This window comes from Symphalangus syndactylus, chromosome 7 (genome assembly GCF_028878055.3).
Source record: "Symphalangus syndactylus isolate Jambi chromosome 7, NHGRI_mSymSyn1-v2.1_pri, whole genome shotgun sequence".
NCBI lineage: Eukaryota > Metazoa > Chordata > Mammalia > Primates > Hylobatidae > Symphalangus > Symphalangus syndactylus.
In genome coordinates, this window is record NC_072429.2 from 118987254 (window position 1) to 119004157 (window position 16904).

At 39.4% G+C, this 16904-nt stretch overlaps 1 protein-coding gene across 5 annotated transcripts in view; it reads left to right on the plus strand.

Moving 5' to 3' along the window:
- Positions 1-16904, plus strand: part of COL14A1 (collagen type XIV alpha 1 chain) — a 309275-nt gene that overhangs the window by 151426 nt on the left and 140945 nt on the right. For all 5 annotated transcript variants that reach the window (XM_055287135.2, XM_055287134.2, XM_063643521.1 and 2 more), the window contains 6 exons: positions 44-183; positions 8522-8648; positions 10046-10185; positions 10641-10773; positions 12110-12169; positions 14107-14258. In XM_055287135.2, coding sequence (XP_055143110.1) covers positions 44-183; positions 8522-8648; positions 10046-10185; positions 10641-10773; positions 12110-12169; positions 14107-14258 — 752 coding nt within the window. The remainder of the gene's footprint in view (positions 1-43; positions 184-8521; positions 8649-10045; positions 10186-10640; positions 10774-12109; positions 12170-14106; positions 14259-16904) is intronic.

Sequence of the window (16904 nt, forward strand, 5' to 3'; positions counted from 1 at the left end):
TAATTTGACATTTTAATTATTTTCTATTCCATTTACTGCCAAGTGGCTTTAAGTCCACCAAGAAACCTGAGAATCTCCAATGTTGGCTCTAACAGTGCTCGATTAACCTGGGACCCAACTTCAAGACAGATCAATGGTTATCGAATTGTATATAACAATGCAGATGGGACTGAAATCAATGAGGTAAGTTCCAGGACATAATGTACATTTTTTAGGTGGTGGGGTGCTAGTTATTTATGGCTACATAACCAATCATCTCAAAGCCTAGTGGCTTAAAATAATAGTAATTATTTATTGTCTCTCATAGTTCCTGTATATAGGTCAGGAATTGGGGTGTGGATTGCAGTTATCACTGGAGGAGGGGTGCTCCGCAGTGAGGTTAGAGCCAGATAGTGGCTGGAGCTGGAGCCATCTCATGGCGTCTTTACTCATGTATCTGGTGCCTGGTCTGGGGAGACTGGAACAGCTGGGAGCTGGAGCAGGTCTCCATATCTCTAATTAGACCCTTTATATGATGCCTTCAGCATGCAGCTTCAGGGGAGTTGTCTCAGGAGTCCCATGACCCATGTCCAAAGAGAGAGAGAGCTAAGTAGAAGCTGTACCACCATTAATGACCCAGCCTCTGAAGTCACTTGATATCACCTCTATCACACTCCATTAATATGAGATGTCACCAGCTTCACCCAGATTTACAGGTGGGGAGAAACATAGATCCTACCTATGGTGGGAGACATATCAGTCACAGGATAGGAGGAGCATATAGAGAAGAAGATATTCATTGATGTGGCTGTCTCTGGAAAATGCAGCCTGCCACAGGGGATGGGGGTGGGGAGGGTGTATGTTCATGGAAGCATCGTGTTAAAAATAATGTCACCGTTGTCTAGTTTATCCTTCTGCTTTTGAGTAAACTGGCATCTGAAAGGCTCTAGTTAGATGAGCCTAAATTTAACAAATAATTCAAGTTTTATCTAAGAAGTACTTTCAAATAATGAAAGTTGATAAAACCCATGAAGATATAGTATCTTGCATGCAGTGACTAATGCTTTCAAAAAAGTGTTTCCTTGGAAATGTGTTTTAGCAAAACAGTGAGGTTATTTTTATTTTATTTTCCCTTATCTTGGTCCAGTAAGCTAAGACAAAGAGGGAAATATGTTAGATTGCATCATTTCTATTTTCTGACCAAATAAAGCAAGTGTTTTTATATGCAGAGACAAACATTTTTCTAAAATTAAATCCAAGCAATATTTTACAAAATGCATCCTCATAAGGGACATTGTGTAATGGACGGGCAGTCAGTAAACATTTGCTAACATATAGAAATACTGTTCAATATCCTTCATTAAACCTTTGTAAATCTTGAGAGTAAATAATCCTAGAGTCTGGTCGTTTGGATGAGTTGCTTTGTTTTTGAAGATAGCAGCCTGGAGCAGTAAAAAGATTGAAATAAAAAAACACTGAGCTATAGATGTCTCTTTGTCACCAGTAATACATAAACTACTTTCCCAAGGTTGTTAATTCAACTGTGTAGGAGGATGAGACAGATAATATAAATGAGTGAAGCATGCCATTAAATCTGTAGAAGCAGACACACCTGCAAAGAAATACTCTCGTGTTTTGCTTGACACATGAGGCTAACTTAGGCTTTATATATAATACATATAATATAAATATATATTATTTACAAATATATATTATATATTTATATTATATATAAATTATAAATATAAATTATATATTATAAATATATAAATAAATATATAAATATATAATATAGATTTATAAATATATAATATATCTATTTATATGTATCTATATATAAATATATAATATATAAAAATAGATATATAATATATAATTTTATATATATATATATACATATTTTGAGATGGAGTCTCACTTTGTTGCCCAGGCTGGAGTGCAGTGGCACGATCTCAGCTCACTGCAAACTTTACCTCCCGAATTCAAGTGATTCTCTTGGCTCAGCCTCCCAAGTAGCTGAGACTACAGGCATGCGCCACTGTGCCCAGCTAATTTTTGTATTTTTAGTAGAGACAGGGTTTCACCATGTTGCCCAGGCTAGTCTCGAACTCCTGACCTCAGGGCATCCGCCCGCCTAGGCCTCCCAAAGTGCTGGGATTACAGGTGTGAACCACTGCTCCCAGCCTAACTTAGGCTGTATTTTGTCTTCCCATTTTGAGGACATGAATGCAGAAGAAATTCTCTACTGAAAGAAAGACAACAAGCAAGACTAATGATAAGTGACAATGGACAGTGAGTTTCAATGACAAGGATACTAGGGACTGGTGTGATGGGAAGTGTGTGCATCCAAGACGCAGCCAGTCTCAGCTTCTACTGATTGCTGCTGGATAGAAATCCAGGCAGGGGCTGCCAGATCTTAAGATTTCTGGAGAGATACCAGCGATTTCTATTTTTATGTAAAACCTACCAATTTAAAAGAGTCGACTCATTGAATAACCAAAGTAACACGACTGTATTCCCCAATAAATATTTGTTCATTGTAGAGCATCCTCCTTTGGTAATAATTTTTAATAAAACAAGAAAACTTTCTTATATATCAGTTACATTTATAAATATAATTATATAATAATAATTATAACCATTGTTTTAGTCCATTTGGTTTACTGTAACAAAATACCTTGCCTGGGGAACTTTTATTTATTTATTTAGAGACAGGGTCTCTGTTGCCTAGGTTGAAGTGTGGTAGTGTGATCCTGGCTCCCTGCTTCCTTGACCTTGCAGGCTCAGGTGATCCTCCCACCTTAGCCTCCCGAGTAGCTGGGACTACAGGCACATGCCACCATGCCTAGCTAATTTTTGTACAGATGAGGTTTTGCCACGTGACCCAGGCTGGTCTCAAACTCCTGGGCTCAAGGGATTCATCTGCCTTGGCCTCCTGAAGTCCTGGAATTACAGGAGTGAGGCACTGTGCCCAACTTGGGAAACTTATCAATGACAGAAATTTATTGTTCACAGTTCTAGAAGCTGAGAAGTCTAAGATAAAGGCACCTGCACCTGAATTTGCAGGTGTATTCCTCATAGTTGGAGATTTCTACCTATGTCCTTACCTGGTGGAAGGAGCAGACAAGCTCCCATGGGCCTCTCTAATAGGGGCATTCATCCCTCATGACCTAATCATTTCTCAAAGACCCCGTCTCTTAATATTACTGCTTTGGGGATCAGGTAGCAACATATGCATCTGCAGGGGGACACAACCTTCCAGACCATAGCAGCTGCTATAGCTTCTTCTACTGTTTTCTGTTATTTGTCTTTGCAAAGAATAGCCCCAGACTAACATATTTGTTGAGAACGTATGTTGGGGGGGTTTTTTGGTAGTGTTTTTCAGTCTTGGGGAAGCTGCTAGCATTTGCTATTTCTGGGAAATTAGAAAGCTATGTTTGGTAAAACCGAACTTAAAATATGAGAAAATGGGCTATGAATGAAGATTTGAGAATATTTTATTTGAGTAAAATGCATAAGCCATGCATGGATTTTGTAACACCGGTTTTGACTAGGGCGTGTATGTGTGTGTGTGTGTGTGTGTGTGTGTGTGTGTGTGTGTGTTTTTCCTATTTCTTAATTCATAGCCATGCTATAGATACTTGAGGTTGCTGGATAAGTATCTTTTATTGAAGTGAAGTATTACTGTACCTAATTTTAGAATATATAATTTTAAAGATGAATATTTCTATTAGATTTTGCTGTAATTTCTATGAATTTAAGCTTTTATTTATGGACAATGAAACAATTAGGCTTTTAAGAAATCCTCAAAAAACATTCTGGAATGAACTGTAAAATGTCCCAATTAAAATCTGCTTAGTACCTAACATGCAATTGATTTTTTTTTTTGAGACGAAATCTCGTTTTGTCGCCAGGCTGGAGTGCAGTGGCACGATCTCTGCTCACTGCAACCTCCGCCTCCTGGGTTCAAGCAATTCTCCTGCCTTAGCCACCCGAGTAGCTGGGACTACAGGCACGCACCACTATGCCCAGCTAATTTTTGTAATTTTAGTAGAGACAGGGTTTCACCATGTTGGCCAGGATGGTGTCGATCTCTTGACCTCGTGATCTGCCCGCCTTGGCCTCCCAAAGTGCCGGGATTACAGGTGTGAGCCACCGCACCCAGCCCATGCAATTGATTATTAACGCTTTTGCTTTACACTCAGTATTTTCTGCTTCACTTCCTCTCATCTTCCTTCTCTCACTTCCTCTTCCTGTCTCTGCATCTTTTCTGCATTACCCCTCTCCCCAACTTTTTGGAGACCAGGAAGAAAAATGAAACAAGTATTTCAACAAACGTCTATGCTGCCGCTGCTGTTGATGATGATGATGATTATGATAATGATGGCGATGATGATGGTGGTGATGATGATGATGACAATGATGATAATGATGGTGATGATTATGGCGATGATGATGATGATGATGACAATGATGATAATGATGGCGATGATTATAATGGTGGCTAACATTTGTTGAGTGCGTCCCATGAGCCAGGCACTGTTCTGAGTGCTGTAAAGAGAATATCTCATGTAATCCTTACAGAACCAAATGCTGACAACATGACTTGTCAAACTATGGACCGAAGTCATCTCAGGTAGCATTTACTGTGAAAGGATTTTGGAAGTACACAAACGTGATGGAGAATTAAGTGCTGCCATTTGAGTTTTATAAATGCAAAGGCCACAGTTTTTGGATTTTGAGAGGCCAGTTCCTAATAGCAGTGACTCAGCAGTAGAGCCTGGAGTGGGGCCCAAATCCCTTGTTCCTCATCAGGGCCCTTTTCTACATCCCTTCCAAAATTAGGCTGAAGTTAAACTTTTAGCTAGACTGATTGAGGATAATTCTCAGAAATAGTTACATAACAATGAGATCATGGTTATTTGTTATTATTTCCTCAAATTTTTCTTCTACATCTTAGAATACTACCAGCAAAATCAGTTCTGGGACTAATCGCTTAAAACATGATATTTTAACTAATATAAATAAATGATACCTAAAGGTCTTCATTTGATGAAATAAAATAATCAATACTGAAATTATATAAGATATAGTCTATTCAGCATCAAATATTTAATAAACAAGATCCTTTTTAACAGATACACACACACACACACACACGTTTCTCCTTTTAGTCCCTTTTCCCCTTTGGTATACCTAAGAATCTAGTACCAAGATTTTAACTGCTTTTGTGTATGTTTGATATCTTTGCAAAAGTCCTATTTGTCACCGATTTGAAACTTAGAAACAAGGTCAAGGCCTAACTAGACATTCCAGTTAATAATTTTATGGCTCAGGGCAAGTTAGTCAAGCTGTTTGGGCCTCAGGTTTTCCTTTGGAAAATAGTTGTAAAAGCACCTAGGGTTTGGTGGGTGAAGGTGGGTGGGAGAGACTCTAAATAAGACAATATGTATCAAGTCCCTGACTCTTTGTAAGTGCTCAATAAATCTCAGCCAAGACAATTCAAAACAACAGAAAGCAATATGTAACTAGAGGTTAGGGAAACATGTCTTGAACTCACATTTTTTTAACATGGGTTTGTATTTTCTGTGAGCTTAAATAATGAAGCCATACTTTAAATAGTGTTTAAGAGCATAGGATTTAGAGCCTGAAACACCTGTGTTTAAGTGCTGTGTACTAGCTGTTTTCCCCTTGGGCAAGTTCCTTAATTTTTGGAATCACATTTTTCCATTTTCAAATTGGGAGTAATAATTAGCTCCCCTACAGGATTGTGATAAGGATTAAATAAGTGAATGCATATAAAGCATGAAGACAGTTTGCAGGCTGCAGCAAATAGTAAGTGCTGAAAATGACCTATAATGTTATCAATCCCTGATTTAGAAGAAGATAATCCATATTTTCAATTAACCGTTGCTGTGTAATCAACACTACAGCTTACGATACAGCCTAGGAGCATGCAGCTTGGGCAGAACTCAGCAGGGACAGCTGGGCTTTGCCATGTGGTGTCAGCTGGGGTGAATCATGCATTCATTTGGGAGTCTGACTGGACCAGAACTTCTAGGATGACTTCATATCCATGTGTGACCCCTCAACTAGAGTGCCTGAAAAGGCTGGGATTCTCTGGCCCTCTTCAGAAGAGTGGCTCAGTACAGCACAATGGTACAGTACAATGACAGCTCTTTTTTTCCAGGGTTGGCACTCTTTTTTGACCTACAGAGGTGTAGATTCTTTAGAGGTGTATTTGGCTTCTGGACTGGCCCTTAGATTAGAGAAGACCTTTCTCACCTCTTTTAAGAAACAGTTTTTTTGGTGCCTTCAACTTCATTTTAATTTATTTATTCTATTCACTCAAAAAAATATAATTCAACATACAGTGGTGAAGAAACTAAACAAGGTCTTGCCCTCAAGGAGCTTAAACTCTATGCAGGAGATAGACAATAAACATGTAGGTAAATAAAGTAATTTCAGGTTGCCATTGGTGCCAAGGAGGAAACAACAAGGCCAGTGTCAGAGAATAACCCTACTTATAGGTGGAAACATAGGTGGAAAGAGAAACCTCCTCTGAGGAGGTGATAGTTAAGCATAGTCATGATAGAGGAAGAAGGCCTAATTTTGACAAGAGCTGGGGAATAGGGTCACAGAGTGAACTGCATGTGCTAAGGCCCTGAGGTGGGAAAGGCAAGGACCTGAAAGGAGGCCAGTGTGGCTGGAACCCAACAGGCCACTGGAGTATGGCAGAAAGAAAAGGTGCTGCCCCGGATTATGAAGGCCAAGAGGTATCTCAGGGTGCTTGGTTTTGATTCGGAGTGCAATAGATAGCCAATAAAGGTTTAAGTAGAGAGGTGACATTTTATATTTTGCTAAAGGTTACCTTGCCATGAGCAAACACATACAGTGTTGAGCTTAGTGACCTTCCCCTGAACCTCAGGTAGCATCAGGATTAGTCACTGATAGTATCATAAATAAGAGATCTTGGCTGGGTGCAGTGGCTCACGCTTGTAATCCCAGCACTTTGGGAGGCCAAGGTGAGTGGATCACTAGAGGCCAGGAGTTTGAGACCAGCCTGGCCAACATGGTGAAACCCCATCTCTACTAAAAATACAAAAATTAGCCGGACCTGGTGGCGCATGCCTGTAATCCCAGCTACACGAGAGGATGAGGCAAGAGAATAGCTTGAAACCTGGAGGCGGAGATTGCAGTGAGCCAAGATCGCACCACTGCACTCCAACCTGGATGACAAGAGCAAGAACCTGTCTCCAAAAAACAACAACAAAAAAAAGGATCTTATTGCTCTGCTCAGATGTCTCTTGAGAACATTTTAAGCAGAGCTTATTTTTGACAAAGGTTGCTGTCAGGTAAATATGGTCATTTCTTAAATTTTCCAGAGTATCACCACAGTTGGGGCACCTCATTATGCATTATTATAAGTCCTTGTGAGGATTAACAGAGAATATATGTGAAATACCTAGGTGTGGGCCCCATATACGTGGTCTATAATATGCACCCTGTACTATGCAGCGCTGCAGCCCCATGCCCAACCCCTCAGTGACAAAGCTGCATCTGTTCTTTCTCTTGCCTTGAGGGTGCCTTCTAGACCCTTCCCTCATCTCCTTTTTTTTTTTGAGATGGAGTTGCGCTCTGTCACCCAGGCTGGAGTGCAGTGGCATGATCTCAGCTCACTGCAACATCTGCCACCCTGGTTCAAGCGATTCTCCTGCCTCGGCCTCCCGAGTAGCTGAGATTACAGGTGTGCACCATCACACCCAGCTAATTTTTGTATTTTTAGTAGAGATGGGGTTTCGCCATGTTGGCCAGGCTGGTCTTGAACTCCCAACCTCAAGTGATCCACCTGCCTCGGCCTCCCAAAGTGCTGGGATTACAGGCGTGAGCCACTGCGCCTGACCCACCCATCTCCTCTTACTTTATGGTTTCTTTTTTCAGTGTATGTTTTTTGTTGTCAAGTTCTCTTTTCTAGTCCTTAATTTTTCTTACACTCTTGATGTCCATTCCTTGGGATTTCATCTTTTATATGCCCCAAAGAAGTTGAAAAATATTTTCACCAAATATGTCTTTCTGTGGAAGATAGAGGAATGTTTCAAATATTTACTATTTTCTTTAGTATTAATGTTCCCTGATTCTTTCCCAGCATCATTGCTCACCTGTACAACTCTTAGAGGAGCTATCATGTATTACTTAGCTATGGGGCCAGGAGAGCCCAGGCAGTGAGGCAAAAAACTGGCTGCTACTAGCAGATCTAACTGGAAACATTATCCGTATTTATGTCTGCCTCTAAAGTTGTCTGCACTTTGTGTCTGGAATGAATGGAAAGAATATTGATTGCAAAGTTGTCCTGAGAATTAACTGATGGGTAATCAAAGGGTATAAGATCAGAAATGTTCATACATAAACTGGTTTTATAATTCAATAATTTGTTTTGCAGTGTTTATAGCTTTGCTGTCAGCTAAGCGAGCTACAGACAATAATAAAATGATTCTTAGAGAGCATTAGATAGAGCTGTTATTATGACTTATTTCTTTGACAGGTTGAAGTCGATCCTATTACTACCTTCCCTCTGAAGGGCTTGACACCTCTCACAGAGTATACTATTGCTATTTTCTCCATCTATGATGAAGGACAGTCAGAGCCTCTGACTGGAATTTTTACCACCGGTAAGCAGCCTCATTATGGTTTGAAAAGTTTTGAGAGTAGCTATTAATATATAGAAACCAGAACCTGGAGCACCTTCTTTATTTGTGATTTTGAAGAGATTAAATTTTAATTTTTATTTCTTTTATGTTATTAAAAAATAAACAATCAGATGACTAATATGTGTACTGGCTAATTATTTTTTATCAAAGCAAGGAAGAGAGAGAAAAGACCACCTAAATTCAAAAGCTCTGTTTTTTAAAAAATGTATGTTTTTCTCTTCCTAATCTTATACCTTTTACTTTCATTCCTTAGTGTAAAACTTCTACATCCTTCTTCCATTCAAATGACTGTGTGTATTAAGTTGAATTCTCAAAATTGCTGATATCCAACAGTTTTTGACCTACAAAAATGACAGTCTCATACTATTTAGCTCAATATATCAGCCGATGATTTTCCCGGAGCCTGAAATCTTCGTATAATAATAAGTAATATTTTAAACACTAAAATTAAATAGAAGACATGAATACATTATTTTTATTTTCTATATGTACCCTGTAGCCACTTTTTGTCTCTTGGTGGCAACAATTCTATTATTTGCTTTCTGAACTTACCATGGATTGCACTTGGAAACAAATGTAGTCTTTACTGAGGGGATGAGAAGGTAATTTGGAGACAGATGAAAAAGAAGCTGGATTGAGAAATGTTTGTGGAAAAATTCAGTAATTTAACCAAATCTCCAGAAGCCTAATTCTAGTTGGGATTCTCATGGTGTCCTATCAAAAAGTTGGGTTTTTATGTTTTTTTTTTTTTTAAACTCTGACTTCAAATAATAAAAATCAATTCTTTGACAATATATTTTGGGTGCAGTTGGGTGTTATACTTTCTGTTGTACATCCCAGAAGTGTGTAATCTCTGAAACAGTGGAAGGCCTGATAAATTCTATTTCATTTCTGATGACCACCATATGTACAAGTTAAAAGACTGAAGGTTCTTTTCCAGGATTAATACCAGGGAACGATTTAGCCACTAAAGCAAATAGAACTAAAAGGGAAGCTTTCTTAGGCCCCTATTTTGTTAATTTCCTCAAGATACTTGGAAAATAATATTTTTAAAAAAATGAATATGGCACTTTTGTTTTTTATAGTTAACAGCCAAATAGAAAAGCTAAGAGTTTTGGAAATTACTGGAAAAGTTTTAAGATCTGTTATTTCCATGGTTTCCCTAATTTATGATATTAGCGAATGCTGGAAATAGAAATGGAAGGCCACCCTGGACTGATGCGCCCTGGTTTTCCTTCTTCCCTGTGCTTTCCTAAAGCAAAAGATTCCTCAAAGAGTCTTCACCCCTGGGAGATACTTGGGTTTTGGCTTTCTTGCCTTCTCATTTCCCTAACAAAATCTCCTTCCTTGGTTTACAGAGGAAGTTCCAGCCCAGCAATACTTAGAAATTGATGAGGTGACGACAGACAGTTTTAGGGTGACCTGGCATCCCCTCTCAGCTGATGAAGGGCTACACAAATTGATGTGGATTCCAGTCTATGGGGGGAAGACTGAGGAGGTGAGTTGTGTGAAACAGACTGAAAATTAATCTGGAGCATTAGTGAATACCTACTGCTGCTGGAGTTGGTCTTCACTTTAAAATATATTAGGAATCCCAGAAGTAATTCGTATTTTACATGGCTTGGAGTTTTAGAAATGTCAAATCATATGATTTTCCTAATATTAGGACATATTGTTGCCAGAACTTTAGTTATGTATTTATATATTTTCAGATTCTTTGACTTTAATAAATGACATTTAATACAACTTTAAAATGTCACTTTTGCAATATTAATAATTTATTTGCTGAGGGGATTGAAAGGAATAAAGTCTCTGGCTTGACCTTAAAATGGACTTCGACAGCCTTGGAGTTCTTTATGATTGGTTGTTTCTTGCTTATGCTCAGAATAACACTTTTTCTTTTCTTTTTTTTTTCAAATAAGCATAGTTACTAAGCACCAAAATATATTTCAGGTTGTCCTGAAAGAAGAGCAGGACTCACATGTTATTGAAGGCCTGGAGCCCGGTACGGAGTATGAAGTTTCACTATTGGCCGTGCTTGATGATGGAAGCGAGAGTGAGGTGGTGACTGCTGTCGGGACCACACGTAAGTCTTGGTCTGGCCACAGTGCATTTCAGCTGCTCCCACAATCCCTCTTTACCCCATCAATTTCCTTCCCCATCTGCTTTATCCTTGGCTCTGGAAGCTTCAATTTCTCTTTGTCCCCCAGAATTCTTCATATATTTTCACCTTCAATGAAACCAGTATGTGAAGCATCTTAGCTTCCTAGACGATGATCAACATGAAGGCAGGGACCATATCTGTGTTGCTCACCATTATGTTTTCCAGGACTTAGCACAGTACTTGGCACATGTTAACTGTAGAGTAAATACCCATCAAATGGATGGATGGATAGATGAATGGATGTATGCAAGAATGGATAAAATAATTTACAAATGAATAGATTGCCAAACAAACCTAGGGCCAACATGTCAAAGAGTTTCTGGAATTTTCCAGGTTGATATTGGTTCCAAGAATCTTGTACAAAATTTACTCGCTGATTCATTCATCTCTTCATTTTTAAAATATGAGGTATTGACCACATATTAAATTGCCTTAGCTTGGGTTCCCTGGAACCAGATTCTAGACAGAAAATTGCAGCCAGAAAGTTTATTGAAGAGTGCAGTTGGGAGATGCTTATGTAAAAACCTGAGGACAGCAGAATGGGGCATGGGAAGAAGTTGAAACTGAACCCTCAGCTAATCTTATTATAATGGAGGTCTAGTGCCGGGACGACCCTTCTGAGTTGTCTCAAATTGAGGCAAAGGGGCTGAGACTTCATGCCCTTGCATCCCCAGTCCCTGGAGGTGAGCCATTCCCTGACAGAGGCCATGAACTCAGGCGAGACAGTTCCCAGAGCTGTGAACTGTTGGCAGGCAGTGTTCCAGCACCAAGTGGATTGGTGTGTTGACCCTAAAAAGAGGATCTGGGAAGAGCAGCACATCTGTACTTCATTCTGCTATATGCCCACGGTGGCTGTAAGAAATAGAAGATGCACTGCTTGTCCAAGCACATTGCACTCCGTGGTGGTCCTGTTTGGCAGCCTTTTCACAACTCGGTCTACAGCACTGTCTAATTTCCCTTAATTACCATGGCTATGCCCCTATTTCAAAGTAATTGGGTGGTTTCACAATTATGTAGATGTAGTCCAAATGTTTATATGAAGCCTGGTATCTGTGATGAGAAACTTTAACATTCTTTGGGTTTCAGTTTTCTTATCTGTGGCACAGGTATGTCTGCCTTACCTACAATTCACTTCTTTGGTCTTCTAACCATAGTCATGTTTGTTGTGGGAGGTGAAATGTTCTTTGAAAGCTACAACGTGCTATATAAAAATGGGCAGTTATTTTTGCAGCATTTTTAAGTAATATATTGCTTTTAGTTGACAGTTTTTGGACAGAACCAGCTACAACCATAGTGCCTACCACACCCGTGACTTCAGGTAAGGTCAAATAGTAGCCTGCTTAACCACTTTAAAAATTTTCTTTAAACAGATGTTATGTTATCCTGGTTTTATTTATTATTAACTAGGAAAAGAGATGACCCTCCCTTCCTTTTCTGGCACACTGGTTCAGACGCCTCTCAGAGCCTCTCACCACCTTCCTTGCCACTAAATGCCCATGGATCTCCTAGTCAACTGATCTCACTGATACATCACTCTACCTCTTTCATCTTTGTCTTGGATGCTCATGCACCTTACCTGGGATGTTAACGTACGTGCCTCCCCAGGGGTCTTTGCCCTCCTCTTTATCTCAGTGACTTCTGTTGCTCTCTGTTGAGAATTCCTCTTCTTTTCTCTTTTTTTCTTTTAGAGACAGGGTTTCATTCTGTCATCCAGGCTGGAGTGCAGCACCACGATCAAGGCTCACCACAGCCTTGACTTCCTGGGCTCATGCGATCCTCCAGCCTCAGCCCCCCAAGTAGCTGGGACTATAGGCATGTACCACCATGCCTGGCTAATTGTTTTGAATTTTAGTAGAGATGAGGTCTTGCCGTATTACTCAGGCTGGTCTTTAACTCCTGAGCTCAAATGTTCCTTCATCCTCGGCCTCCCAAAGTTCTGGAATTGCAGGCATGAACCACCATGCCTGGCCTTGTTGAGAACTGTTCTTATCATGTTTTCCTTGCATTTCTGTGGGTAACTGACACTTGGCTGGTCTATTGTTTTTCCTATATTAGTTGTTTCCTCTCTCAGCTTAGCTTTCCCCTTCACTGTAATACACCTCCCAACTAGCTGTCAGAGTCAACTTGGTAAAACACAAGTTTGATAATATCATTTATTTACTTCTCTAAGACACTTCAATGGCTCTCCATTACCCATTTGTTGATTCATTCATTCTTCAATTAATCCTTGTCAAGCCTTCTTTGTGCTCTAAAGTCTTTTTCATAGCATCCAAGATCCTTCCTAGTTGGGTCCTGCTTCCCTTCCTGGCCTCAACCATATTTCCTATGCTTCCCCCGTTTTTCTCTTACCATCCCAAACTCCTTTCCCTAAATGTGAGAAGTTCCCTCCCATTCCCATTGCCTGGTAGCCCTCCTGCAATGTTGCCAGGTAAATGTCAACCCCCTCCTCCTCTGTGACACTTTTACTATTTTTGTTGAATTAATAACTATATAAAAACCAAAGCCCTAACAGTCTGACACACAGAAAAAGTTCAATGAATATTTTCTAAATGAATTAATAGATGAATGAAGAGAAAGGAGAATGAGAAGAGATAGACAAAGGGAAATGAAGTTAGGGTAGAAGAGAAAAGAAAAAAATGCAACAAATAAGGGAGCAGGCACCTTGAGAGATTAGCATGAATGTGCCAGGAAACACGGGTAAAGGAGTTTGGAGAAGTATCAGAGAAAAGATCGTGTCTGTGTGGGCTAAATGGATAAAGGCAGCCTGAGTGCAGATTTGTGCTTTGAATGACACGTGTTAAAAGAGAAATGGGGGTGAGGGCAGGTAATTGGGATGTGTGTTGGATGCTGGATTGCACACAGAGGTGGACAAAGTCTGGCCCACTGTGCCTACTTGTCCACAGAGCACTAGTGTGAGGTTCTCATGACCGCTCTTTCCTTTGGGTTCCATGGGCTGTTTTTCTAGTCTCAGGGCTTCTTCCCAGTTCTCTTTACTGGTGCATATACAGAACTGATAGTTTTGAGGGTGCCGTGGTCTCATCTTGTAAGCATCTCTTAATCTCGCTTTTATTTGCTGCCAGTAGGTATCGTGTCTCCCCATTAAGCACCACAGCTGAGCCCTTCTTGCCTCATATACATCTATATTACAGGGATACATTAAATGATGCTTGCTGTCACCCCACAGGTAGTCTCTGTGGCTCATTTTGGAATATGATATGTTAAAAGTTTTTTAATTCTTGGTTGTGTTTATTCCAGTTTTCCAGACGGGAATCAGAAACCTAGTTGTAGGTGATGAAACCACTTCTAGCCTGCGGGTAAAATGGGACATTTCTGACAGCGATGTGCAGCAGTTTAGGGTGACCTACATGACAGCTCAAGGGGACCCTGAGGAAGAAGTCGTAGGAACGGTCTGTATAAATTCAACTGACTAGAAACTCTGCAGATGTTACTAACACAGCTAACAAGACTGTCTTCAGAGAGCAATGCAAACTTTACTGCTCTTTTCTCGGTGGCTCTGCCATCTCCAGAAACTAATGTTCTCTGTTAATCTGTCTCCACTGCTGGCTTCTTAGTGACCTTTATATATCAAAAACTTGCTCCATGTACAACTTGCTCCAAGTTAATAACCTCTGAACATTGTTTCAAATATCGCTTCTCTTCTGCTGCCTTGATCACCTGTTCGAACACCAAAGTTGGGTCATAAAAGGCTATATGTACTTGTATTTGTATATATGTATGTATAGACATGTATAAAAGTTTAATATAGAAAATAATTTCTTCTGCCCTTGGAAATCTGATAAACTTTTAAGCAAAGGACATAGAAAAGGTCTTCTATATGGTATAGTGAGAATATTCTTAATAAAATACCATCCATTAACCAATAGTTATATTTTTCATTGACATCAACTCATATTGAGCAGATTTATAGTCATTTCTAATTATTCTTAACATGGGTGTATCCCCTCAGGGATTTAGATTTTTATACATTGTGTTTTCTTGAGTTGTTTTATCTATCTTTCCTTTTTCTAAATGATACACTCTTTTTTTCTAATTTATTTATTATTATTATTATTATTTTTTATACTTAAGTTCTGGGATACATGTGCAGAACATGCAGGTTTTTTACATAGGTATGCATGGACCATGGTGGTTGGCTGCACCCATCAACCCGTCATCTATGTTAAGTATTTCTCCTAATGCTATCCCTCCCCTTGCCTCGCACCCCCAACAGGACCCAGTGTGTGATGTTCGCCTCCCTGTGTCCATGTGTTCTCATTGTTCAACTCCCACTTACGAGTGAGAACATGTGGTGTTTGGTTGCCTGTTCCTGTGTTAGTTTGCTGAGAATGATGGTTTCCAGCTTCATCCATGTCCCTGCAAAGGACGTGAACTCATCCTTTTTTATGGCTGCAGAGTATTCCATGGTGTTTATGTGCCACATTTTCTTTATCCAGTCTATCACTGATGGGCATTTGGGCTGGTTCCAAGTCTTCGCTATTGTGAACAGTGCTGCAATAAACATGTGTGGATGCATTGTTATAGTATAATGATTTATAATGCTTTGGGTATATACCCAGTAATGGGATTGTTGAGTCAAATGGTATTTCTAGTTCTAGATCTTTGAGGAATCGCAACACTGTCTTCCACAATGGTTGAGCTAATTTACAGTCTCACCAACAGTGTAAAAGTGTTCCTATTTCTCCATGTCCTCTCTAGCATCTATTGTTTCCTGACTTTTTAATGATTGCCATTCTAACTGGCATGAGATGATATCTCATTGTGGTTTTGATTTGAGTTTTTCTAATGACCAATGATGATAAGCTTTTTTTTCATATGTTTGTTGGCTGCATAAATGTATTCTTTTGAAAAGTGTCTGTTAATATCCTTCTCCCACTTTTTGATGGGGTTATTTGTTTTTTTCTTGTAAATTTGTTTAAGTTCCTTGTAGATTCTGGATATTAGCCGTTTGTCAGATGAATAGATTGCAAAAATTTTCTCCCATTCTGCAGGTTGCCTGTTCATTCGGATGATAGTTTCTTTAGCTGTGCAGAAGCTCTTTAGTTTAATTAGATCCCATTTGTCTATTTTGGCTTTTGTTGCAATTGCTTTTGGTGTTTTAGTCATGAAGTCTTTGCCCATGCCTATGTCCTGAATGGTATTGCCTAGGTTTTTTCCAGGATTTTTATGGGTTTAGGTCTTATGTTTAAATCTTTAATCCATCTTTTCATTTTTGAAATGTGTGGTGTTTGGTTGCCTGTTCCCTTTTTTGTATAAGGTTCATTTTTGTATAAGGTGTAAGAAAGGGATCCAGTTTCAGTTTTCTGCCTATGGCTAGCCAGGTTTCCCAACACCATTTATTAAATAGGGAATCCTCTCCCCATTGCTTCTTTTTTTCCAGGTTTGTCAAAGATAGATGGTTGCAGATGTGTGGTGTTATTTCTGAGGCCTCTGTTCTGTTCAATTGGTTTATATATCTGCTTTGGTACCAATGCCAAGCTGTTTTGGTTACTGTGGCCTTGTACTATAGTTTTAAGTCAGGCAGTATAATGCCTCCAGCTTTGTTCTTTTTGCTTAATCCTGTCTTGGCTATATGGACTCTTTTTTGGTTCCATGTGAAATTTAAAGTAGTTTTTTCTAATTCTGTGAAAAAAGTCAATGGTAGCTTAATGGGAATAACATTGAATCTATAAATTACTTTGGGCAATATGGCCATTTTTACGATATTGATTCTACCTATCCATGAGCATGAAATGTTTTTCCATTTGTTTGTGTCCTCTCTTATTTCCTTGAGCAGTGGTTTGTAGTTCTCCTTGAAGAGGTCCTTCACATCCCTTATAAGTTGGATTCCTAGGTATTTTATTCTCTTTGTAGCAATTGTGAATAGGAGTTCGCTCATGATTTGGCTCTCTGTCTATTACTGGTGTATGGGAATCCTTGTGATTTTTGCAATTGATTTTGTATCCTGAGACTGCTGAAGTTGCTTATCAGCTTAGGGAGATTTGGGGCTGAGATGATGGGGTTTTCTAAATATACAATCATGTCTTCTGCAAACA